Genomic DNA, 27203 nt, shown 5'->3' with positions numbered 1-27203 from the left:
CATACTGTCAGTTGCAGGATGAAGCTACTCTTCCAATTTAGCAAGCTTCAAATGCTCTTATCTATTTAAAAGCAATATTTTAAATTATATATGCCAAATACAATTAATAATGATAATTCTTTTATAAACCTATAAAAAATAATTCCAGTTAAAAATCTAACTTGAAAACATATCTTACCCTAAAGTTCCAAATAAGATCAGGTCTAGTATGATCTTGATTAAACTGGAAATAAAACATTGTCCAGTTCGCTTCAGATTTAATTCTTTCTCTTCTCTTCCTTAATACTACTGGTTTCTGTGTTTTGTCCTGTAACATTCAATGACATTTTAGAATTTAAAATGAATTTAAAATATACATACAGAGAATAAAAAAAAAAAGAAAAATCAATATCCTGAATTTACAATTGCCCACAGTTCTGAAGTAGCCAGAAATGTAAAAAAATATAATCTTTGCACTGATTTCAAACCTTACCTGAAGATGGCTCTCCACTTCCTCCTGCTGCTCTCAGTTCCGGTGTTTACAAGGTTCCTTTTTATTTCAATTTATATTATGATTAAACTGGGATATCTCATAATATCTGCATAGATGAACACAAAAAACACATCTACTACTAGTATACCCATGATCAGCCAAGGTCTAGCTGGATATGCCTTGGATATCTTGTACAAACTTAAAATACAAACACAAATTGAAAGCCTTATTGGAATCAACAGCAGATTTAAAAAAAAAACAGCCTAATCGTAATAAATATGGTTGTGTTAAAGTTCCCAAGATATGGGAAACTAATTCTTAGGCTTTCTATCTATCCAACAGCTAAGGCTAGCCAACAGCACCCCTCATAGAATTTAGCTTTAAATATCCTAATTTCTTACACTCATTGTTTTGTGTGTGTTATTACAATTTTAATTTTTATTCCTGAAGATGTCTCTGTGACAGAGATGAAACATCGGAAGAATTAAATCAGCTGTTTAATTATTTCTCTTTGTGCCGTATTATTCCATTAAATATTAATGGAATAATACTTTTTGGTGTGCACCAGATGTTCATTTTTCATATCACAGTTGGGTATTCTCTCAGTTGTGACTGTGTAAATGACATCACAACAGCCAGTTATCACACAAACAGCAAAGAGAAATTATTTCAGTAATGGCAGACTAGGAACCAACCTTTGCAGTGTGATGAAGTTTCTTTTCCATTTGATTATTTCATTGCACTAAGTATGAAAAACATTTACAGGTATTTTAACTCCGATGACATAGAAAAGTATGTCTTGCCCATATTCATGCTACTGAATGATAGGCTGTGTGACTTTAACTATGAGGTGTGGTTAGGTTAAACAGACTTGCTAGTTAACTACCAATGGCAAAACTGCTGCTATATTCTTTTTATAGCAAAATATTGTTTTAAGATAATTTTATCAACATAATGATATTTTTATACAAGATTTATTTCATTTTCAATTACCTAAACTAACAATAATATTTTCTGTAAACCAAATCATGTTAAGATATTTAAATATCTTAACAGAAAAAATATATATTTATATAATTAGTATTATAAATTAAATATACATACAACAATCATTTTATGCTAACAATATTAACCAAACATATCAAGTAACATACATTCCTTTTCTATGCATAAAATATTTCAATATTAAAATAAAGTGATCATTTTTGTCTTTTAACATCTGATCTTAAATAGCATTTACTAAAGGTTTGTCTATCTCTTAAGTGAAGATTCAGAGATACCTCAGATATACTTTCTAAATTATCAACATTTTCAGCAACTGATTCTACCTGCTCATTTGATGACTGTGGAATTCTCAGTCACTATCACCACGTCTAGATCTAAGTTTCCAAATTTCAGATATCAACTGTTGAGCTCTTTGATAAAATGTATCAAAATCTTGTTCTGATAATAATTCAGTTTCAGAAGCATTTTGATTATAAGTCTTTCATGATTAGGTACATTCAATCCCAGTTCATTCAGAGAAAAAGATTGAGTTTTCTTAAACTTTTTATAATTGGAAGGCTAACTTACTTTTTGTTTTGGCTCTAAGCTGCCTTCACCTTCTAACAGTTTCCTAAGGAAAATTGTAGGTATTATTGTAATATTGTTCTGATAGTAATTTTTTTTATTCTATCTGAAGGTGTAATAATAATTTTATCAGGGTATTTGATATCAAGAAGTTTATAAGTTATAGGAAACAATCTTTCTAGAACTCTATATTGTCAAGAAGCTTTAAAACCTAAGCTGCCATTATATCAATGTCTTGATATCTCACATTTGGATTAAGAGATATAACAGCTGAAGAAAAAGATCAACACCATACAAAGCAAACATGGGTTTCTCACTGATACTGCTGTGTATAGCATATCAAAGAGAGATTAAAGCTGTAGGAAGGTCCAAATCCTTTGCCTTAGAATCATACAGTCTTGAGAAATCATTCAAAAATTTGTTTGAATGATTTGTTCATTCCCTCACAAAGTCCATTACTGAGGCCAATATGGTGTTGTGATTATTTTCTTGATATTCAAATCTTACTCACTTGTAGAAGAAATTCTAATGCAAACTTTGGACCTCTGTCAATCAAGAATGACTCAAGACAACCATATCTACAAATGATATTATCAAGAAAACATGTTTCTGCCTTCTGGTCAGATAGCAGAAATTCTTCAGGAAAGTGAGATAACATCTACAACAACAACAAAAATATATATCTGTGTCCTCTTTCAGCTGGGTTGATGGGACTAACAATATCAGCAGAAATGTGATGAAATGCCAATCTGGTAGCTTTTACACATTGAAAAGGCACTTTTTCCTTTTGAATGGGTTTCTTAGCTGACAAGTGACAGATTTCACATAATTCTTAACATCATATCCCATGGATGCCAATAAAATCTCTCTTCAATTCTAGATGGTCTTCCTATGTCCAAGGTGACCTGCCAAGGAGGAAGCATAATAGTGATTTAATATCCAAGGTATCGTCTTTGATGAAATCATATCTTTTCTGGCATCCTACTCTTAAATAAAGTAATTTGTTCTCATTAAAAAAAAAACGTACCAACTTAAAAGGCAAATAATCTGATGGAAACTAAGCATTTTGAATTTGGGTACAGACCTCTTTCCAAAATGGATCCTGCTGTTGAACATTTAATATCATCAAAATCCCAATGTTCTGAAATAGGCTGCTAAAGCAGCCTGCTGCAGAACAGTGAGTATCTCACTTTCCTGATGTCTAATGAATTTGATGAAGAAACAGTAACAGAATCAGTATCCACATCATTTTCCTCAGTAAAAGTATTGTTATTATTACCACCACAAGACCTCATGGAGTCAAAGACTCATCTGGCAGGTCCTTTTATCACACACACAGCTCATTATACCGTGTTTTAAACACATTCAAACTCTTTGCAGACACCACATTCTCAGGCAAGGCATTCACAACTCTGCACGAAAAAACCCTGCCTCTCACTCCCTCTTTATACAGTTTCCAGGGATGATCTCTGGTTCTCCTCTGATCTCTGACTATTCTCTGTAAAACTTCTCCAGCACTGATCCTATAACAACCCCTTACCAACTTGTAGGTCTCTATCATATCTCCCCTCTTCCTCCTGTCCACCAGACTCTGCAAATTACATCTTCTCAATCTTTCCTCATACTCGACATTCCAGAGGTCAGAAACTACCTTAGTCAGTCTCCTTTGGACTCTTTCCAACATCTCATCCTTCTGAAAACCCAGTGACCAAATCTGGACACAATACTCCATGTGTGGCCTAATCAAGAGCTTTATACAACGGAACAAGAATCCCCCTACTTCTACACGTCAGTGTCCTTCGCATCATTCCCAGAAGCCTTTGTGTTGTCTTCACAATTTTGGCGATGTGTCCCCTAAATTTTAGATTGTTATCCACTATCACCCCCAGATCTCTTATTTCCTCTACTTCCAACAATATATTCTCACCAAGCATAAATTCTGCATCCCATCTTTGTTTTCCGAATTTTAAAACCTTACATTTTGCAACAGTGAATTCACAACCCCATTTCCGTGCCCAATCACTCAATCTATTGAAGTCTTCTGGTAAGGCCACAACATCTTCACTACACTTCATGGTTCGTCCCAACTTTGCATCATCCGCAAACAACTGAATATCTCCATCCAAATCTTCACCTATATCATTAATATACAAGTTAAACAGTAATGGACCTAAAACAGACCCCTGAGGCACCCCACTAGTGACTTTCCTTTTCCTGGATATCGCTCCCCCATACACAACTTGTTGATAGCTATCAGATAGCCAGTCTAAAATCCAATCCACCGATCTAACATCCAACCCCATCTGCTCAAGTTTGACTGTCAACCTATCATGAGGTACTCTATCAAAAGCTTTTGTGACATCCAAGTATATTACAGTGTATCCTTTTCCTCTGTCCAAGGAAGCAGTCACTTTATTGTAGTAAGTAGATTACTAAAACATGACCTCCCTTTAGCAAATCCATGCTGTCCGTGAAAGATAATACCATTGCTGTCAACGCAATTCTGGATCCTAGTTCTCACAAGCTTCTCCAACAACTTAACCACAAATCGGACACACAGATAGGCCTATAGTTTCATGATTGAGTTCAATCACCTCCTTTATGAAGTGGCACAATCTTGCCCTCCTTCCACTCCTTAGGAACTTGACCGAGTGCAAGACTCATATTAAAAAAATATGTCAAGGCAGGTGTCAACTCCCTGGCACATTCCTTCAGAATATGCAGTGATATATTATCAAGTCCCACAGCCTTATTTACATCTAGTTTACTCAACTCCCCATACACCTCTTGCTCACCTACAGTCAGTCTCTCCTCCCCATCATCAACTGCTCTCAATCCCTCCATGAAGTCACATTCACAAGATTGAAAGACCTTTATGAACTGTTCATTAAGTATCTCCACCACACATTCTGCATCAGCTGTCTTTATACCATTTTCTCCAATCAATGTCATCCTCCCATAATTATTCTTTCTTTTGCTGGCTACATATCGAAAGAATTCCTTAGGATTTTTTTGGCTTCATTAGCCAACTGCTGTTCATACCTCTCTTTAGCTACCCTCACCAACCAAGTCACCCTCCTTGCTTGGTCTTTGTAGACCTCATGGAATTGGTTATTTCCACTTCTCTTATGCTGCCTCCACAATACCTTTTTTCTCTGTATCGCATGCTTAATCTCTTTATTCATCCATCTCACACCCAGTATAACATGTTTTGATAATGACCTAAAAGAACCAACATCAAGGGGTGGAGAGACATAATATCTAGAGAACAATTTAACTGAAAAGCAATTTCATCAAGAGAAATTACACCAGACTCAATTACATGCATATCTATGAAGTGATAGAAATTCTCCTCCCATGATCACTAGAAAAGATGAACTATTTATTACTTGAGAGACCATGTCTTTATGACATTTATTATGGCAAACCCTAGAAACATGGCCTGATTTACCACAGCTACAGTACTTAAGTTTTCTTTTATCAGAAACAGAAGAATCTTTACAAGTGAGAATATCATTATCAACATTTTTGTGAAAATTTTTCCTTTCTAATCTCTTTCAACTTTGAAATCCTTAACAAGAGAAGTAAGCAGCTCTTTCAATCTATTTAATTCAGAAAGCTTATTTATTTTGGCACTAAATTTTTCTTTTAAGGAATTTTGTTCCTGTGCAAAATGTTTTGGTACTGAATCACTTGAAAATGAATCCTCAATCCTTTTCGATGTCAACTTAGAGGTTCAACTAAACTAATGTCTTTAAATGAAGGATTCATGTTTGCAGTAAGCTCTACTCACTTTTGGCCATTTCAAATGCTTGTTCAATGTTCAGTACTTCTTTTCCTTGTACAGATCTCCTAAGTTCTGTTTTCAATCCATTCCTTAATTGAAAAATATAGTTCTATCAACGAAATCTGTATAATTTTCATCAGACTTAAAACTGTACACAGGAAGTCAGTCTGACATTGTACTGAGATACAGTGTCATTATTCTGAATAAAGCATGAATTTTCCATAGATAGAGTCCTAAATCCAACTGCCTGGTATATTCATTTAACTTCTTTTGAAGCATAACCAGAGGCTTCTCTAGCTCTCTCTGAGTATTGCAGAAAGGACTTAGCCTTCCCCTGCAATTTAGACTTCAATATTATGAGCAGTTGCCAATCAGACCATCTTCCCAAATTTTTAATACTCTCAGCTGAGCTAAAGAAAGCTTCAACATTTTCAAAATTTTCTCCCCTAAAATTCTGTATAAAATGAGCTAAGTTTATACATTTTATAAATTCTTCAAATAGAATATATCCACAACTATGGATGGAAATGAAAATAGCACATTGAAAGAATGGACAATAGTAGAATCACCAAACAAATCCTTGAAATACAAACATATGAGGAAGAGATCACTTGGAAGACAATATAAAAGATGGAATGAGACATAAGAGGCCTCCCGATGCCTAATACAAGATAGGAGGATGGTGATGATAAATTTTTCATTTTGCAGGCAAGGTGATGAGTCGCTACTGGAACTAGCAATATATAATTATTTAGGCAAAATACAAAAACAATCATCTAAAGAAAAACAATATATATACTTTCTCATTTAAAATAGTAAAATGATTCTGGCACACGACTGCATCATTTTTACATTTTTTAACCAAAATAAAAATCTTTAATTTATAAAAAATAAAAAATACACACATTTTTGCACATCAAATTAACTATGCAAGTGCAATGAATTCTTCAAACTACAACTTCAAGCAACATGAAAAACACATTTTACACACAACTTTTCTTTAATTACATAAGCCAACAGTTATTATCCTATATGGACAAAACTCATGGAACGTTAGTGACTTGCCTCTTACTGAACTTTTATTATTTCTTGAGTTCACACAAAACAAAGACTAACACAAAACAAAAATTCTTTCTATATGGCAGCAACATAAGTGAAAACTCTGCCGACATTTTAAAATCACAGAACATTGAAGAAAACGTATCTTCACTTCATCCAATGAACTTCTATAACTTCACTTTCTATATGAAAATAACAATAAATCCACTAAAATGGTTTTCAGTAATTAATATATAGTAACTTTAGAATGAATTATCTATGTGAAAGTCACAACATTCTTCTTAAAACCTTATCAACAGTTTTAACACTTCAGAACAATTTTTCCTTCTATATGAAAGTGAAGAAATACCTAAAGCATGCAAACATTTAAAAATTACCTATCAGACTGTGAATCTTAAATTAACCAAACTTTACTGGACCTATTCTATATGAACTGGAAATCAATAAAGTTCCTTTCAGCTGAAACTGAAATTAATCTTATATGATTAAAGACTATAAAAACTTCACACTTATCTATTTATAACAAGAATATCCTCTCTCTGAGTCTTCTTTTTCTAACTTTTCTTCTTGTTTTTGTCCAGTCTTCATATATTGAAGATACAGAAATGCCATGGTTTTCTCCTGATGTGTTCCTTTCCTACTCCATGGACTGCTGAATGTATCGCAACATCCAATAAGCTTCTAAACTATACACAGTAACATTTATCAAAATAAAAGAAATAATGTTACTTACATCTTTTTTCTGCATGCCAATTCTTGTTCTCCAGTGCTGCAATATTATATCTAGATGTTTCTCTACTATTTGCCAAGATGCAGGAAATCTATGTTGGGATTTTGGAAACTGATCCTTATTTATAAAAAAACAAAAAAAAATGTTTAGTTAAAAATCATAATTCCTGGAAGAATCATTCAAGAATAATTATTCATAGCACTTAAATTTTTAATAAACAAAAGAAAACATTACTTATACTACTCTCAAATGAACTAAAATTATTTGCATAACAAAGTCAAAATTCTATACCAAATTATCACTAAATTTAGCAGTATGATAATATTATTATTCACAGCATCTCCATGAAGTCTGGAGACTCATTGTGGGAAACCCAAATCAACCATTATATATACAAATCCTATCATACCTCTCCTTGAATCCATTCACCATCAGGGAACTCGCAACCAATTCTGGCAATCCATATCACTCACTCACCGTTCTCCACACAAAATATTTGGTCCAAATACCCCTACTAACCACACTCTTACAATTTCCACAGATGGTCCCTAGTTCTCTGACTATTTGTCATATATTGAAAAATTTCACTTGCACCAATTTTATAAAACCCATTTAATATCTTAAAAGTTTCTATCAATCCCTTCTTTTCCACCTATCAACTAACTTTGTAACTCGCACACCTTCAATCTATTTTCGAAAGGAATATTCTAGAGACTAGTCACCATCCTGGTCACTTGTCTCTGAATCTTTTTGAACACCTCCTGGTCCCCAAGAAAACCCAGGTGACCAAATCGGTGTGCAGTAGTCAAGATGTGGCCAAATCATAGACTTATAAAGGGATAATAACTTCCTTATCTTTACTTGTTAGTGTGTTTTTCAACATCCAAGTAATCCAGGGAGCTATTTTATCAACTTTTACAACATGCAATCTGAACTTTAACTCTTTGCCACCATTATCACCAATTCCCTAGCCTCAAATTTCTGTACACCAATACCATACACCATATGCAACCATTTCAACCCAAAATGCATAACCTTATTTTGCAACATTAAATGCAAGTAGCCTGTGGAATGTTCCTGTTCCCTATGAGGATAGATTAAAAGTTTACAGATTGCATAGAAACATTTAAATTGCTTAAAGGTTTTTATAGGATAGATGCAGGTGAAATATTTCAGCACTTAGCTAGAGGGACCACAACGAGAGGTTATCCCGGAAGTTGAATAAAGATGCGTTTAGTAAGGGTGTGAGGAATAGAATTTTTGCTTGGAGAGACTTGTGAATGAGTGGAATGAATTGCCAGAATCAGTTGTGAGTGCTTTGTTAATGGGTTTCAAGGAGAGGTATGATAGATTATATGGATAGTTTAAGACTTCGACAATGAATCTTCAGACTTCCTGGAGGTGCCCATACAATAATAATAATAAATTGACAGTCATTATCCTTTGTCCACAATGCCAATTTATTTAAATCAACCTGCAGGGTATCTACATCACCTTTATCAACTATTGCTTTTTCTCAATTTTGCGCTGTCTGCAAACAACAAATATTCCCTCTTAAATCATTCCCTATGTCATTGATATATAAATTAAATAGTGGCCCTAGTACTGAACCCTGAGGTACCCCACTAGCAGGGATGAATATTCCAGGTGTGCTAAGTATGCGGTGCTCACTGATATTATATTTTTCCATTTATTCCAGTTAAAGGTTCCCCTAATTGTTTCCAGACTGTGTGATTCCTAAAAGTAAACGCAATGTACTAATGCTTCATGAAGAGGACACTTTTCGATGCGTAAACATTGCATCCCATTCACGTTAATAACCTGGGTGTGCGTTCAAAATACGTACACCTTTGAGCCCATCGAAAAGATGTACAAATGGTTCAGCAGGTTAAATTCTTGGTGTTCTAATAGTTTTAAACTGCTCAGAAGGCGAGTGAAAGCAGGGTGAGCTCAGAGACAACAGCACCTAGAAGCTGTGATTGATTATTGTGTCAACCAATCCAATTGAAAATTGTCATTTGTGATGAGTTCTGTTTTTGTTTTCTGTTTCATCTGTTTTGCGTGTGTGAAGTGTGAACTGACGTCGTAGGCAAGTTTTTATATCTTGTCTATATATCATATAGACACGTTTTTAATATATAATTTTGGATAAATTTATAACTTTTTTGCTCATATTTACAATGGGAATCAATATTATAGTTGAAGGAAGCAAGCCTCGTCCTCTCCTTCCAAATTTTACATCTTTGAGTAATTCCAATATACCAACCAAATATAGCATCCTCATTCATTGTTGTTTTCTAATATACAGTATCTTGAAATAAACACATTGCCCCCCACTCTGTGCAGATTATTTGTTTGCAATTAATTGGTAAATTAAAGTATTCAAAGTTATCCTACAATTAATTGCATTAGACCAATTAAGATTAACACTGATGTGCTATGTATTCTTTCTTAAAAGTTTCATACATCAATAAAATTGCAATCATAGGATCAAACTGACGTGAATTTTGTAGTGCAGGTTCAATAAGCCACACGACAACACACCTGACCGAAATGGGCACTTGACGCCAATGTCCACTAGTCATCATCATTCTCTTAGACTCCACTATACTATTCTCTGGGGTCTGTCTGTCAAGCCATCCCTCTGTCCATGCTACTAACCTCATATCCATTTCCATCCTCTCCAGTTTTTGTAATAGTTTTTTCCATGTGGTATTCTGTCAAATGCCTTGGCAAAGTCGAACAGTATCATGGTGTAGACATTAAGTTTATCCAATTCTGATGTCACTTTACTATAAAATGTGAATAAGTTACTAAGGCAGGACCTACCCTTTACAAAGCCATTCTGCCCATTAAAAAGTATTGCATCCCTATCCACAAAAAATTGCATTTTACCTGTCACTAACTTTTCCATACTTTAAAAACCACTCCAAATATATTAATTGATCTGAAGTTTGCTATCTTTGTCTTGGAGTCACCTTTATGCGATCATACTATCTTACCCTTCTTCCACTCCCTTGGCACCCTGCCAGAGATGAGACTTAGATTGAACAACATCAGAGGCATTGCCAATTCTCTTGCACATTTATAAAGTACACGGGCTGCTATGCCATAAATTCCTACTGCTGTGCTCACATTCATATTTTTTAATATGCATCTCTGTAACATCTGCAACATCAGAAACTGTAAAATCACCACCTGGATGATACACCTTTGCCAAAATGATCACTCAGCAAACTCAACTATTTCTTTTGGTTCAGTCACCTTCCTGTCATGAGCATTGTTTAAAGTCATTCCCCCATAGTTATTTTTCCACTTACTTGCTACATAATGAAAAAATCCTTTGGGGTTTAGTTTGGCCCATTTGGCTAATTCTCTCTCATAAGTCTGATTAGGTCTTCCTTACCATACAAGTCACCTTCTTGCTTCACTTTGTACTGCTCATGAGTATGCTGATCACTTTTTTTCTTTATATTCCTCAACAATGTTTTCTTTTTTTGCAGCTCTTACTTTATATCCCTATTCATCCACTTAATTCCAATTTGGTTTAACCTCCTGACCTTGGGTATGCAGTCTGATACTGCTATCCTCAAGAAATCTCTGCCCACTTGCCATGCACTACTGACATTCTTTCCTTGTAGCTTCTCAAGCCATGGCACGGTTCCAAGATGACTCCTGAGTTTCTCATAATCACCAGCCTTATAATTGAACATAAAACCCCTTCTTGACAGAGAACTCCAGATGTTTCGCATCTTCCCAAAACAAGACTGCATGGTCACTCTCCCCAATTGGCGGCAGAATGTCTACCTTGGTTATGGATACATCTTCTGATGCTATTATCAGATTCAACACCCTCAAATCCCTTGTCCCCCCATAACATGTTTAATGTAATTATCCCTTAGCAACTGTATAAATCCCACTTTCATCTTGCTAAGTCTCCTTTCCTCCCTCCAATCGATGTCCCCATAGTTAAAGTCTCTCACAATAATTGTTCAGCCTATACTCGTTGTGCTAGTTTGCTGATATATAGTATCTACATCTTCTTGTGGACTCCCTGGCCTATAGAAGCATCCCACAATGCATTTTGTGGGATTGCTTCTATCTAACACCAGACAACTTGAAATGAACCATCTCCCTCAGACTTAAGATCCTCTTAAACTTCTAATTTTGTTGGTTGTAATTCTTCCACTATCATTAGCAATACTCCACCTCCTAGCCTGTTCCTTCTATCATCCCTGAAAATACAATACCCTTTACATTCCAGTAGGTCTTACCAATGCCTATAATTTTGGGCATAGTCGAGCTGACCAGTGCCAAAAACTACTCACAATTATTCCTCATATTTCTTGTATTCGTGTACATGCATTTCAACATCCCTTTGTACCCACAGTTACCCTTGTGTAATATCATTCCCAACCCATTTAAATGGGAGATCTGTGAAATCCATTTCAGTACTGCATAATCAGTACTGTACCTATGTTCATTTATCACAGGGGATGGCCAGACACATGCTGGATTTCATCCTCCCTAATCTCGTTTCCCTGGTTTTGCACTACCACACTCTCAGTAAACAATACTTTCTCCAAACATCTAACTCCAAAACCATTCAAATGCAGTCCATCAGGCATACACAATTACTTTCTGCCATCAAACTCACTCCATACATCACTAACCTGCACACCATTCCTCCTGCACAATCTTCTCATTGACTTATTGGCAATCATAGGCCTACTTCTCAATTCTGTCCTATCATACCAAGGCAGCACTCACAATCTTTACTTTCTTGCTCTTCATTTTCGCTTCCACTAACAACTCTTTCATATCTTCTCTCATTGCATATTTTTTACCTTTCAAATCATTTGTGCCAGTCAATACAATCAACTCATTTGCTCCATTCTTCTACATACTTACAGCATCACTAACATCCTTTACTTCACACCTGTAAAACGTGCTTTTGTCACTTTCTCATTAAGTACACCTCTTATCATTGAATCCCTATACAATACTCTCTCTCTTTCCTCCCAGTCTCTCACACTTTTATGCTTTTCCCATTCACTCTTACTTTCATGCTCCAATCTTCCTTCCTTACCACTCGCCAATGGTTTCTCCAGTCGTTTGAGCTCATGTTTTGTCCTGTGAAGTAGTCCTCATAAGCGTGCAATTTCTTTCCACACTAGCATCTCCTCATCCACACTACTTTCAACCACGTCCTTCAAACTCTCAGCCATATTTTGTGCAATCACTCACTGCTTCTGCTACTGCATTCTCCATGACACGTTTGCAATCCTGCCTTATATCCTTATCAGTCATTTCATTCTTTCGCGACTTATTTCTTTATATTCATTTACAAAACATTTCTGACAAATATTTTTTTCCATTCTTGCTCTCGTACCACAAACCATTCACTCTCAGCAATGAATGCATCAAACACACTATATATTGAACTAAATTCCACATGCGGATCGCAGCCAACATCAAGGTCTTGGTTGTCATTTTTCTTGTGCTTATGGGGTGCCATAACAAAAAACAATTCTGAAAATAATTGTTTTTTGTTATGGCACTAACATAACAAAATCACCCTCTATCACTTAATAATAGGTGAACTAAAACAACATGACTTCACTACACAGTCAAAATAAATAAAATACTACAAAATATAACAATTTCGCTAATATCTAACTAAAAAATAATAACTTAGCTGAGCAACTGCATCTGCTACTTAAGACGATGCTAGAGTCCTCTCTTTGATTACTTTTAAGAGTTTTGATATTTTAAGAAGAAAGTGATTACTTTTAAAGATGCTTTTAGAATTAAATATTGCTTAAGTGTAGAAGTCAAGTAACCAGGAAGAGATCTCCTATAAGAAATTGTTGCAATACAGTAATGATGAAAATTCGTATTATACATTATTACTAAAAATATACCTGGTTATTGAACAGATGAAAACAAGCTGTAAAAACGAAACTATCAACTAAACTATATTCGTTATTGTCTGAAAAAGAAACTGAATATAATGAGCTAATGTATTTCAAAATTAAGACAGTGGTTTTTTATGGGACTGAGTTTAAGGCTTTTTCTTCAAAAGTCTCCATAAAGAAGTTTGCTGGGGGGAAGGGGGGAAGAACCCATGGCTGTACCCTGTATCTGTTTGTAGAATTTTCCATGGTACTGTCTGGCTACACTACGTGGATGATGTGTTCTCTATTGGGCCACATGGCTTAGACACACTCCACAACTTCCTAACACACTTAAACAATCAACACCCCAGAATCCAGTTCACCTTGGAAAAAGAAAACAACAGCAGTCTCCCTTTTCTAGACACTCTGATTACACGCCAGCCTGATGGATCCCTAGCTTTCTCTGTTTTACAGAAAACCGACCCATACTGGTAGATGCATACACCAGCAATCACCCCCCCCTCACAACAATATGGGATTATAAAAACCCTATATAACAGGGCTAAATTAAACTGTTCAGACAACAATGCCCTAACTACTGAACTTAACCATATCCTTAACACCTTCTTAGCCAATGGCTACAACCCCCCAAAAAATCCAGAAAATATTAAAACCAGTTAACCACAATCCCCTCCTCCCCTTTCTTAACAGACTACACTAAATCTATCACCATTCCATATATCCGGGGCACATCTGAAAAGTTCACAAGAAATTGGCATCCCTTATCCACTCCACCCAAGACCAGCCACTTCCACTAGACCTACCTGGAGTACACTAGGTCCCTTGCAGCTGCAAACTGCAAGGATATCCAGTTTCACTAATACAGCCACTCAGTACTTGCAGACCATGCACTAGATACTACCACAGAATATGCTGGAAGAAAGTCACTTGACTACACCGTAGCAAATATGAAAGATTGTTCCTGGAATCAGCCTCAGCTCTAAAAAACTTCCTAAATCTCAACAAATTTGGGTGCATGAGACTGCCCCAAATTTGGGAATCCTGCATCCTTAGAACATCAGCCCAAACCAAGACAAACCAATTTACCCTGCTGGGGGGCACCTTTAGGACTCTAGGACCAACACCAGTTGCCTTCTTCAGCCTCATTTGCTCGTTGTTAGTGCCTGCATACACACATCATAGTTTTTATGTTCCCAGAAGATGGCAATGTAGCATTGCCAAAATATTGGAAGGTATTGATTAAAGTTTTTTAATTAATATTTTAGTATACATTGTCATTTCCTGAAAAATTTAAAGTTATTTGTAACCAACATATAAGTTTATCTACAAGAATAATTGTGTTCTTGCTCTCAAAGAAGGTTCTATTAAGGTAGAGGTGGAGAAATTTTGTTACGGCATCATAGAAGGCAGCTGATACAATGAAAACAGAAAAGTTGGTTCTTGTTGGAGATCTAAACAGAAGAGTAGGAAATAATCAGACTATAGAAATATTTCGGGAAAATTTGGAGAAAAGAGCAAAGCTAATTTAAATAATGGTAAATACCTTCTGGATTTCTGTTCAGGACATGAACTAGTTATTACTTGCACTGTTTCAACAACATAAAAAAGAGCACATATTCACACAGAGAGAAGATGCAAGAAATAAGAAAGGTCTCACTGAATATGTTATTGTTGAAATTTGTGTCCAGAAACCTAGTTCAGGACACAAGACCATACACAGGATTTGAAATTGGAAGCGATCACCATTTAGTTTTAAGCAGGAAAAAATTGAATTTCTTATTGAAGACTGTGTAAGAAAATTTTAAAACAAATCAAAGTTGAACAGCTTTTGGAGGAGAACTGTAGATTTAAATATACAAACATAATTCTAGAAAAAATGAAAGAGAGTTCAAAAACAAGAATCAAGCCTTGGAGATTTGCTGGAAAATCCTGAAGAACTTCATTCTGGGCTCAGGAAGTTAAGGAGGCAGTTAAGAAAAAGAAGAAAGCAAATCAAAAGTTATGAAAAGTAAGTCAGCTTGTGTTCTTAGAGAACACAGAAAAAAATAGAAGAAAGGTGACAAAATATTCTGGAAGATATTGAAAATAGGTAAGAAATGAGGGAAAGAGTACTCTGTAAAATGCTCCAGATTTAACCAGAAATGCTCAAATATGGAAGTATTTTACAATGTTACACTGAATAATTCAACGTAACCATTGTAAAACTTTTGGCAAGGCCTGGTCAGAGGATCAAATTTCAGATGATTGGAGTAGGGCTCTCAAAGTATACATCTATAAAAAAGGGAAATAAAACTGAATGTGAGAATTATAGGAATTTCTCACACCAAGTGTTAGTGGTAAGATTCATGCAAGTATACTTGTAAAACATCTACAAAAAATTGTGGAAGGGAAGGTTGGTGAAGAACAAGTTGGATTCAAGCCAAACAGATTGTCAGCATCAGATTTTCACATTAAGACAAATAGTTGAGAAATCATGAGAATATAACAAGGTTATAGATCATAGCCAAAACACTAAACTAGCTGTATACAAGACATATAACAAGGTTGTAGATCATAGCCAAAACACTAAACTAGCTGTATACAAGACATTTTTCAAACCTACTTGAACTTATGGATCTGAGAACTTGGTTAGAAATAAAACACTTGATCAAAGACTAGAGACCACAGATTTGAGAGTTCAGAGACACAGAGGAGCAAGTAGATAGCAATTAAATATTAAAAATGAAGATTAGGAAATAAATTGACATTGAATGTGTAAGCAGTGCTAATGTCAGGTGGTCAGGCCCTTTAAACAGAATGGGAGAGGGAAGATTAGAAAATCAAGTGTTCAAGACCCAGAGGATGACTGAGATTTAGATGGATTGATACAGTAAAAAGTGCTAAAAGGTGCCTTGGAAGACAGAAATATAAGATCTAATAATGTTGAGTCTTGAGAGTTAGATAAATTTTAGGAAAATTGCAATCAGAGCTTGATAATGATGTAACTTTTTCATGTAAGTACCATCATAACATCCTGTACACTCCCTGAGGGTACATATCAGGAATTTGATGATGATATTATCATAATTTCATTGAATGTTAAATTAAATGAAAACCAAACAAGGAATTCAAGTACTACCGAATTCAATACAAGCAAAGAGAAACCACGTTATCTTTACAAGCTTGGCAAGATGATCAAGAGAAAGATGTCAAAAAAATTTAACATCAGAAGAAGCCCAGTATGCCTTGCAATCTGTGGATAATTGCCACTCAATCCTCAGGACAAATATTTCATTAAATGAATTATAAGCTAAAATTCAAAATGAATCCACTTCAATAATCCAAAGTGACGATACCACTGTATCATTATGATTGATGAAGCCATTAAGAATTCAGTTCAAGAAATACATATTTGGTGAAATTCTCGAACAGTTCTTTTATGCTAGTTCCAGAAGGGTATGGGGAAAAAAATGCCCATCTTCAGAACTGGAGATGGGCATTCATGTAAAACTAGTGCATAGTATTACATGAATGAAAACAGCAGTGGATATTTAAAAAATTGTACTCTAACAGGACCGCATCCTGCACGCCAGTACTGAAGTTCCAATGCAAAAAGAAACAAATTGTTGCAAGTTTTTCCACTTGGTTATACTAGAAATTAAAGATACCAAATTTCAGATGATTGGAATATAAAGGATGCATCCTTTATCCTGAACGATTTTCAGGACTGGGGCAACTCATAAAGAAGCTAATGACTTCACATTACTTGACTTAGTATCCCATAATGCAAAGCACATCTCCTTGCGGACATGTATAATGCTATGCATTATGGGAAGGGTCACTACTGAGACTGGTTTCAACCTTTATTGAGGTCTCATCAGTGAGAGCCAGACCCAGAGGTGATAATAAGGTGGAAGTAATGCAGAAGTCATATTTTCGTATACGAGTAGCCAAAAGTTGTGACACCTTATTATTAAAATACTCTGGATTAGAGAAAGTTGTAAGTTTTTCCACTTGGTTATAATATAAATTAAACATACCAAGAAATTATATTCTTGGTTTAATCCTTTATCCAAATGTATGCAAACAAGTTTGTACATGAACTATTTTCAGGACTGGGGCAACTCATATAAAGAAGCTAATGGCTTCACATCACTTGCCTTAGTATCCCATCTACAAAATATACCACAAGCTATGTTGTTCCTTTTTAGATGCTTGGCACTCTGGGTTCCACTAAGGCTTTGGATAAAGTGGAAATCGGGATGATGTTTATGGAACTGCAGCATGGACAATGTTTAATGTGTTACATATTTTCTGTTACAATCTGTTACATACTTTACCATCATTTTGAGTTATGGTTGAAGCCAATAAGAATACAATTTTGTCAGCTAAATCTCAAATTGCCAGCCCATCCTCGTTCATTCAGTATCCAGGTAGATATCCAACAGTGGATTTGACATCAGGTCAGCAGATTGTAAGATGCTATCGATCTTACAATCTGCTCCCCTGCCAATTGGAAATCAGGTCAGAAGCCCTACCAGGGCCTCTGACCTGATATCCAATTGGCAGGGGAGCAGATTGTAAGATCGATAGCAGAATAAGAGGGTATGCATATGAAAGAAAGTATTTACTCTGTTATTAATATGGGAGAGGTCATGGTTGTTGAGCATTCACTCAATGATATGATTTCATTTATTCTTTTGGCACAACCTCACAGAATGTTATGTCCATTAAAGTCACCCATTAGAACTATAGGCTGAGGCAACTGCAATATGAGATTATGAATTAAATAAAATGAATCTCGATAACCTGGTAGTAAATAAATATGTGATAATAAATCCCACAGATAAGCAAATTGCTACTGCTTCCAGAGCCGTATTGAGCTGAGCATTCCTATTTTTTAGGAATATTTTTACTTAGTAGACTTGCCTAATTTTCTGAAGGTCAAGGACATCTCTTGTTAGGTTTGTATTTCTCATTAAATTTTGTATTTTCTTAGAACTTTTGCTAATTTATGTGAAACTGTAATTTATGTAAGGAATAGATATATATATTCACAATCACACAATAAAATATTGTGTGATTGTGATATTCCTTATTTTGGGCAGACAGACAAATCTGTCGAATTGCGTATGGAAGATCACATGAGGGACATTACTCACAAGAGACAGCGAGCCAGTGCATTATCAAGTCATATCCTTTTCTCGGCTAATCCTAATGATGAAAACCAAAGTCACAAAGTCTGCTGGAAAAATCTACTAACATCTTCTGTTGCAATGATGAACTAGAGAGAAAAATCGTGGAATCTAGAGAAATCATCTTCGATCCTGTTCATCTAAATAATAACTTGAGCTACAACCTCCCAGATAATCATTCAGCTGTAATCATGTACTGGCGTTCACGTGATGTTGCAAGCACGCACTCTCCCAACAATGCAACAAATGAAAGAACAGCTTTAAATACAACTACAATGTTTTCATGCTAATTATGTATAGAGACTCTCTATGTTGTTCATAGTCTTTTAACCTTCAGTGTTTAGTGTTTTTTCTTTCTTTCATAATGTCACCAGATGAAGGCTGTTACAGGCCGAAACTAGTCGTGCTTTTATATTAAAACCTTTTTACTTAAATCTCGGTTCTAGTCATTCAATTCTTCATAAAAATATGTATGTTAACCGAGTTAATGATCATACTTTCATATATATATATATATATATATATTGCTCGATATAATATCTCGTTTGTACCACATAATAGTCACGTTCTAAACAGCTTTCCTCCAGGCACAATTGTCATATGAATTTTCCAGATCTACAAGACCAAAATACAGATACCTTGTTATATTCCCATGATTTCTCAAATATTTGTCATCTGTTGGTTTTAATTCAATAGGAAATACAAATCTGGTTGGCTAAATTCCAAATTGCCAGCCTAATGAAAAGGTCATGTGAAGGTCTCCTCCTAGGTATCTAGTTTAGCTTAAAACAACCCGCTAGTTACACCAATGAAAAACTTATCAGATAAATTATTATTTATATGGCTATTTTAGCCTGTTTCCATTTAGGAGTGTCCCTTATTTTAAATACATTGGCCTTTTACTCAAGAATTTTTTAGGGCATTATAAGTGTATTTTAGAGGTAAATATATGCAGACTAACAGAGGAAGAAATTTTGCACATACCTTGTTTGGATGATAGGATGTCTTCATTCTCCATACTTCTGCTGATAGGCCGATAAAGGAGGGGGGGGGGTGAGGCAAGGTGAGAAGATTAAATTAGAAAACCGGGTTTTTTTTAAAAATAATATATATATATATATATATATATATATTATTGTATTTAAGGGCACTTCTTTAGGAAAAAGGAAGGGATTTATGGGAAACAGGGCTGGGGGAGAGCATTAACGAGGTGTGAGCTGTTTCGATCGTGAATCATAATCGGAACATTTCAGGAAAAGTGTAGGGCTATGTCATGTCAGCTTGGTGTATCTGCCTTAGAAGAACTTTTTTCGCTTATTGGGAATTTTCCCAGAAATACTTATCAGATAAATCTCTCTTATAAAGCAAATCTCTTAAATATACAAATAAAGTGAAAAAAATAATTTTTTAAAATATTATTCACTCCATACCTGTGCAATTTTCAAATTATCACGAACATTAATGTGATCAGCAGTGAGATTTGGTGGTTGTTCAGTAGAATCAAGAAAAGATAACAGACCTGTGGGCTGAAAAGCATAAATAGTATTTATTATTCAATAAACAGTAAAATTATTTCTTCCTCTTATGCTTAGTGCAGATTTCAGTTGATATATAAGAAAGAAAAGATGCAATTCAAAAACTTGAATAAATTTTTAATGTATAATAAATAAATGATATCTAGAAACCTTGGGAAAGACAAAATACTGAATAACAGGAAATTTGGAAGAAATTCTTTGATTGCTCTACCCTGCAACCACTATGGCTTTAAAAATGAGATGCATCTCCCCCCATTAACACTTTTTATATTTGGAGATATATATATATATATGCCATCCTGGCTGGCCGAGTGGTTAGTGTATCTGCTCTCCAGCCAACAGGCTATGTGTTCAAATCCTGCGAAGACATCGATGTTTCTGATTGAACACTCTCCCAATATGGACTGGTCACCATGGTAGTAGAAGATCCAAAACCTCCTGCAATGGGAGAGGCCTTCACCCTGCAGTAGGTAGAAATATAGGCTGTACATATATATATATACACATGCACATTAAAAAAGCTATTTGGAATAGAGCAGCCCCCTTTTACAATAATGATTGATTTTTCAGAAATCTTTCAGTATTAACATTTTTTATATTTTTTCTAGCATGAATACCTTCTCTTCATAAACAAGTAAAGTAATAAAGACAAAATACAAAAATGACAATGATCCAAACAAAAAAAAAATCTACAGCTCTGAAACTTTGTGTTTTTCATTTTCATTAGAAATATGATGATTAGATTCTCAGAAATCAATTTTAAAATAACATTTTTATTTACTAGTGTTTTTAAAGTACGGGGGTGGTCTGAAGCGTTCTCGGGCCTCGACCATAGTTGGCAACACTATCAGCAAGATTTTTTTTTCTACGTTGGTACATCTGTCACAAGCATCCATATGAAATTGCAAGTAATTCTATCAAGTAGTTTGTTTGATACAACTGTCTGAAGCAAAAGTGTTGTCTGTATTCCTTGAAATGAATAAAATTGATTATCGTGTGGTTATAAAATTCTTTGTAAAAGAAGGTTTAACGCCAAAAGAAATTCATTTGAAGTTCATAAAAGTTTATGGACACTCTTCTCCTTCGTTTTCAACAAATAAGAAATGGGCTGCCGAGTGTAAACATGGTTGTACCACCCTGGAAGATGATCCACGTGAAGGACATCCAAAAAAGTGTAACACCACCAGAAATCATTGAACAACTGCACGATATGGTATTGGATGACTGGCAAGTCAAAGTGCATGAAATTGCTGAGACTATTATTATTATTATTATTGTTCCGGGAAACTCCAAGGAGTCGACAGACTCATCGAGGGAGGCCCTAACATTATGTCTGGAACAACTATTCAACATTCACACAGTATCTATCATATCTTGCCTTGAACTCATTCACGGTCGTAGCACCCACAACAGACTCTGGAAGCTTATTCCACTCATTCACCACTCTCCAAGTAAAAAAACCTAGCTCTAACACCCTTGTCAACCACGCTCTTGCCCAGCTTCCATGCATGGCCCCTAGTCCTCCCACCACCAGTCATATTTTCAAAAATATCTTCTGGATCAATCTTATAAAAACACTTCAGTAATTTGAATGTCTCAATCATATCACCCCTCCTTCGCCTATTGTCCAATTTCTGCAACCCACAAATCTTGAACCTATTCTCATAAGGTTCATTCCACAGACCTGCTATCATCTTGGTCACTCGTCTCTGCACCGTCTCCACTTCCTCCCCATCACGAAGAAACCCTGGTACCCATAACTGGGCACAGAAGTCCAGATGGGGTCTTATCATGGCTCGATACAGAGGAACAACAACTTGTTTGTCTCTGCATGTTAAAGTATTTTTCAGAACCCAAGTGATTTGGTGAGCTGTTTTAGTCACTTTTGCAATGTGCCCCCTAAACTTCAACTCCCTATCCACCAGCACTCCCAAATCCCTGGCCTCATCAATCTCCGTGAGTACGGTTCCACCAATGCGATATACTGCTGCTATTCTTTTCACCCCAAAGTGCATAACCTTACACTTTGCCACATTAAACTGACATCCATTTTTCCTAGCCCAGTCCTCCAAACTATCCAAATCATCCTGTGAAATTTTGACATCCTGTGCACTCACAATTGCTCTACCCAACTTTGCATCATCAGCAAACAAGTGAACACTTCCTCTCAAATCCTTTCCAATATCATTGATGAACAAATTGAAAAGGAGTGGTCCAAGAACAGAGCCCTGCGGCACTCCACTAGCCACAAGATGTCTTTTTGACTCCACTCCTGAATAAACCACTCCCTGGTATCTCTCCATCAACCACCCTCCTATCCATCTCACCAAACCTATATCCATTCCCATCTGCTCCAGTTTACTGATTAGGGTTCCATGTGGTATCCTATCAAAGGCCTTGGCAAGGTCCAGTAGTATCACTGTAAACCCACTACCCCTATCCAGTTCAGCCGTCACTGTGTTATAAAACGTGAGCAAGTTACTGAGGCATGATCTACCCTTCACAAAACCATGTTGTCCCCCATACAATATCCCATTTTCATCTATCCAATCCTGTATTCTTTTCTTGACTAATTTTTCTAAGACCTTGACAACGATTCCTGATATGCTAATCGGTCGGTAATTTACAACAGCAGTCTTGGAACCTCCTTTATGCAGTGGAACTATTTTCCCCTCCTTCCACCCACTCGGGACTAACCCAGACCCGAGACTCAAATTAAACAAAATGGTCAAGGGTACTGACAATTCTTTAGCTGCTTCTCATACTACACGAGCTGGTATACCATCCAATCCCACAGATGCATTGACATTGAGGTTATGCAATAGACTACTCACCTCCTCTTCATTCACCACAATTCCCGTATAATCTACTGGTTTATTCGTTTCTGCAATGTCACCACCTGGATGATATATTCTTGCAAAGTGCTCACTCAGTAACTCAACTATCTCAACTGATTCAGTTACCTCCTACCATCGGAATTCTTTAAAATCATTCTGCCATGTACATTTTTCCTTTTACTTGCTGCATATCTAAAAAACTGTTTAGGATCTTTCGTAATCTTTTTTGCTTTTCTTACCACACTCGTCACCCTTCTGGCCTGCGCTTTATACCGTTCATGTGCCTGCTGGTCACCTTTCTCCTTAAATTCCCTCCATAGTTGTTTCTTTTTTTGCAGCTCAAGCTTAATGGTGTTATTCATCCATTTAACCCCTACTTGATTTATTATTCGGACTCTGGGTATACAGTCAGCCATTGCTTCATGCAAGCACTTCTTAACTACCTCCCATGCACTATCAACTTCTAGTCCTTGCAGTTGTACATGCCATGGCACTGAGCCAATCAAACTCCTAAGCTTGTCATACTTTCCAGCCCGATAATTCCACATGTACCCTGTCTTAATTGAAAATTCTACACCTTTAGCCACCTCCCAAGTCAAGACCCTATGATCACTCTCACCGATTGGTGGCAATGTGGTCATATTTGTTACAGCCAAATCCTCAGATGTAATTACTAGGTCAAGCACTCTCTGACCCCTAGTATTTTCCATTACACACTGTCGCAGATAGTTATCTCTTAATAACCGCATAAAATCCATTTCCTTCCTCCCGTGTGTCCTCTCCTCACTCCAATCAATGCGACCATAGTTGAAATCTCCCATAATAATCACCCTCCTTCCACTCATTTCTTCTATTTGCTTGTGCATACTGTCACCACCATCTTTTCCATCACCTGGTCTATAGCAGCACCCAATTGTATATTTAATTCTGCTAGCCACAATCTCACACCAAATGGCCTCAAATGTGCTCTTTTCTCTATCCTGCAATTCAACTTCTATTCTCCTTGGCTGTAGCTCATCAGCTATCATCAACAATACTCCTCCCCCCATTTTATTCTCTGTCATTCCTGAACACACTATACCCACCACATTCAATCCCACTAGCTATCTCATCTACAGTCAGCCATGTTTCACTAATACCAATAACCTGTGGTCTGGAAGTGCCAACCATGGCCAAAAACTCTTCCTTCTTGTTCCTAATACTCCTAGTATCAGTGTACATGAATTTAAGACCCCCATTAGCCCCAACCCTACCTTAATGCCTTATATTAACTATCCCACTCTGGTTTGTTGTCCTTATTTGTTCTAGCACATTATATTCATTCTTACATTCAACTGCCTCCCTAAGGACTGTATATCTACTCCCCCCCTTAACAAATCTAGTTTCCCTGAATTTGCACATCCACTACATTCAGCAACACTTTCTCAAGTCTTCTTACACCGTAACCATTCAAATGCAAGCCATCCATCTTATATAGATCCTTTCACCAATCGAACTCACTCCACATGTCCACAAATTCCACACCACTCGTCATACATAACTCACGCATAAAGTCATTTGCAATTATGGCCCTCCTTTTAAACATTTCACTGTCATACCGTGGCAAAAGACTAATCATTCTAACTCTCTCACTCTTTTCTTTTGCTACCTCAAACAATTCATTCAGGTCCTCTATCATTTCCATTTTATCTCCTTTCAAATCATTCGTACCTGCCACAACAATCATTTCTTTCACCCTTTCCTTTTGCTCTCTAATAGACTCAGTCACATCCTTTATGGTCGCACCAGGTTGGTACGATTTTGTCAAATCCTCTACTAACACACCTCGTACTAACAAGTCTCCATACAGCACTCTATCCTTCATTTTGTTCATGTTCACATTCATACGTCTATTTTTCCTGTCATACCTTTTATTATTGGTTGGTTCATTCAGTCGACTTTTGTTCATGCATTCTAGCTGCTGTTTTGCCCTTTCTATCGCACCATTCAACAACACAATCTCATTCAATGCATCTATCTCATCTTTTTTATTCTCTGAGAAACCATTAATACTATCATTCACACTTTCTACATTCACACTCTCATAATTCTCATGTACAACCTTGCCGTTTCTTGTCATTTCGCTATTTTCTTCATTCTGAAGTTTGAAAAACATCACACTCACGATCCGAAATACACTTCAATTCCTCATTCTCCCTACATTTTCTACACACATTCAATCCTTTATCATCATCATCTATCCACACTCCAACCGCACTCTGCAAAGTGTACATTTCACAGCTAGTACACTGACTCATTTCTTTTATACTACCGTTCTTTGATAAAGATGGCGAACCATCATTACTGGCCGCCATTTTCCTTCATACAGGTGCCATAATTATTGCAACGTGTTTTATCAAATAATAAGTTATAACACACTAAAAACACACAAACAGACGCATTAAAATACGCAAGGCAAACAAAACTACGCAATATTAAGTAATTTTATCAACGATAACTGAAAATAATACTTATCTTATCAGGAGCTTGCACGAACACTACACACTACGATATAACCTCGAACCCCCATTTTTGCATAAAGAAATGCATATGAAAAAGCTTTGCGCAAAATGGGTGCTGTGCTTGCTCACAGCAGATCAAAAACGCACTCGCATGAAAATCTCTGAACAGTGCTTGGAGCGTTTTAACAAGAATAAAACTGATTTTGTGCATCGATTTATTATTATGGATGAGTTCGCCATTACACACCACAATCCAAACAACAGTCAAAACAGTCAACCGGTTTTTCAGCGCCAAAGAAGACAAAGTCGGTTCCATAGCCAGAAAGGTCATGGCATCGATGTTTTGGGATGCTAAAGGCATTTTGTTTATTAATTATCTTGAAAAAGGTAAAACAATAACCAGGGAATATTATTCCGATCTTTTAAACCAGACTAGATGAAAAAATTCGCGAGAAAAGACCTGGTTTGCAGAAGGAAAAAAAATCAACTGTTTTGGCAATAGGAAAATTAAGGGATCTGCACTATGAATTATTGGAACATCCACTCTATTCCCCAGATTTGACTCCCTCTGATTTCTATTTCTTCCCAAAACTAAAACTCTTCACTGGTCAGTGTTTTTCTTCTAATCAAGAGGGGTATTTGGCAGGTCTTACTGAGAATCACTATTGGGATGGTATAATGGCACTGGAGCATCGCTGGAATAAATGTATTAGTCTTAAGGGAGATTATATTGAAAAATAAAAATAATTTTGAAATTATAAATTTGCTTTTTTCAATGTTAGGCTGAGAACTTTTCAGACAACCCTCATACATTAATTAATAACTCAATGCATAGAAAGTCGTGGAAAGTTTGTTCTTAGTTCAGATAGTTTTCTGGTATGGCAGAAACTAATCTAGTGCAAATTTGCTCCTTTGTGTGGATCCAACCTATAAAATTTATTCATTTTGTGTGTGAAATACAGAAAATGTAAGAGCATACATATAAATGATTAAAAGCATACATTTAAAGAAATAGGCATTAAAAGAATAGAGATTAAAAGTAGACATTAAAAGACAAACATTCCACTTGCATAAAATATTATGAAAAACTTAAAATGTGAAATTTCACTCATCCAGTGACTAATATACTTTAAAGCTGTTTCATTACGCTGCATTAAATCTTCTCAGGTACATATATTATTGTCTATTAGGCAGCATTGCAGAAGATGTTCCATGGTTTGTTTCACCACATGAGCAGCTGTCATTGTTTGTGTAGCCCCATCTGGCCATATTCTGCTTTGATCTACCCATTCCAGAATAAAGTCTATTCAATGTCTTCCATCTTTGCCAGTCTAGATGTAAATTGGAAGGAAGAGATTCGTTTAAGTCCAGAGCCTCTGGAGAATGTTCTTGCCACATTGTTGACCTTGTAGCTTTTATGAAATCAACCAACAGTTTCCACTGAGTGAATAAAACTTTTCCTTGATATTGGCCTCCTATGCCGTTCATCATTTAGTTGTTTCCGCTCATATCTACTCTGTGTAGTCCTTCTGCTGTGAGGAGGTGGAATACTAGATCATACAGGAGATACAATACCAGAGGTGCAATATCGGTGGTCATAGCAGAAGGGTTAACGTCGCAA

At 36.0% G+C, this 27203-nt stretch overlaps 1 protein-coding gene across 1 annotated transcript in view; it reads right to left on the bottom strand.

Moving 5' to 3' along the window:
- Positions 1 to 27203, bottom strand: part of Rme-8 (receptor mediated endocytosis 8) — a 1025705-nt gene that overhangs the window by 658332 nt on the left and 340170 nt on the right. The window contains exons 19-21 of the mRNA XM_090414028.1: positions 20140 to 20235; positions 7621 to 7734; positions 179 to 307 (exon numbers count right to left, since the gene is read on the bottom strand). Coding sequence (XP_090270154.1) covers positions 179 to 307; positions 7621 to 7734; positions 20140 to 20235 — 339 coding nt within the window. The remainder of the gene's footprint in view (positions 1 to 178; positions 308 to 7620; positions 7735 to 20139; positions 20236 to 27203) is intronic.

Source organism: Typopeltis vanoorti, chromosome 2, assembly GCF_054136105.1.
Source record: "Typopeltis vanoorti isolate ZY-2024b chromosome 2, IOZ_Tvanoo_1.0, whole genome shotgun sequence".
In the NCBI taxonomy this organism is placed as follows: Eukaryota; Metazoa; Arthropoda; class Arachnida; order Uropygi; family Thelyphonidae; genus Typopeltis; species Typopeltis vanoorti.
The sequence above is the reverse complement of the archived record's forward strand: the minus strand, read 5'-3'. Positions and strand labels throughout refer to the sequence as shown.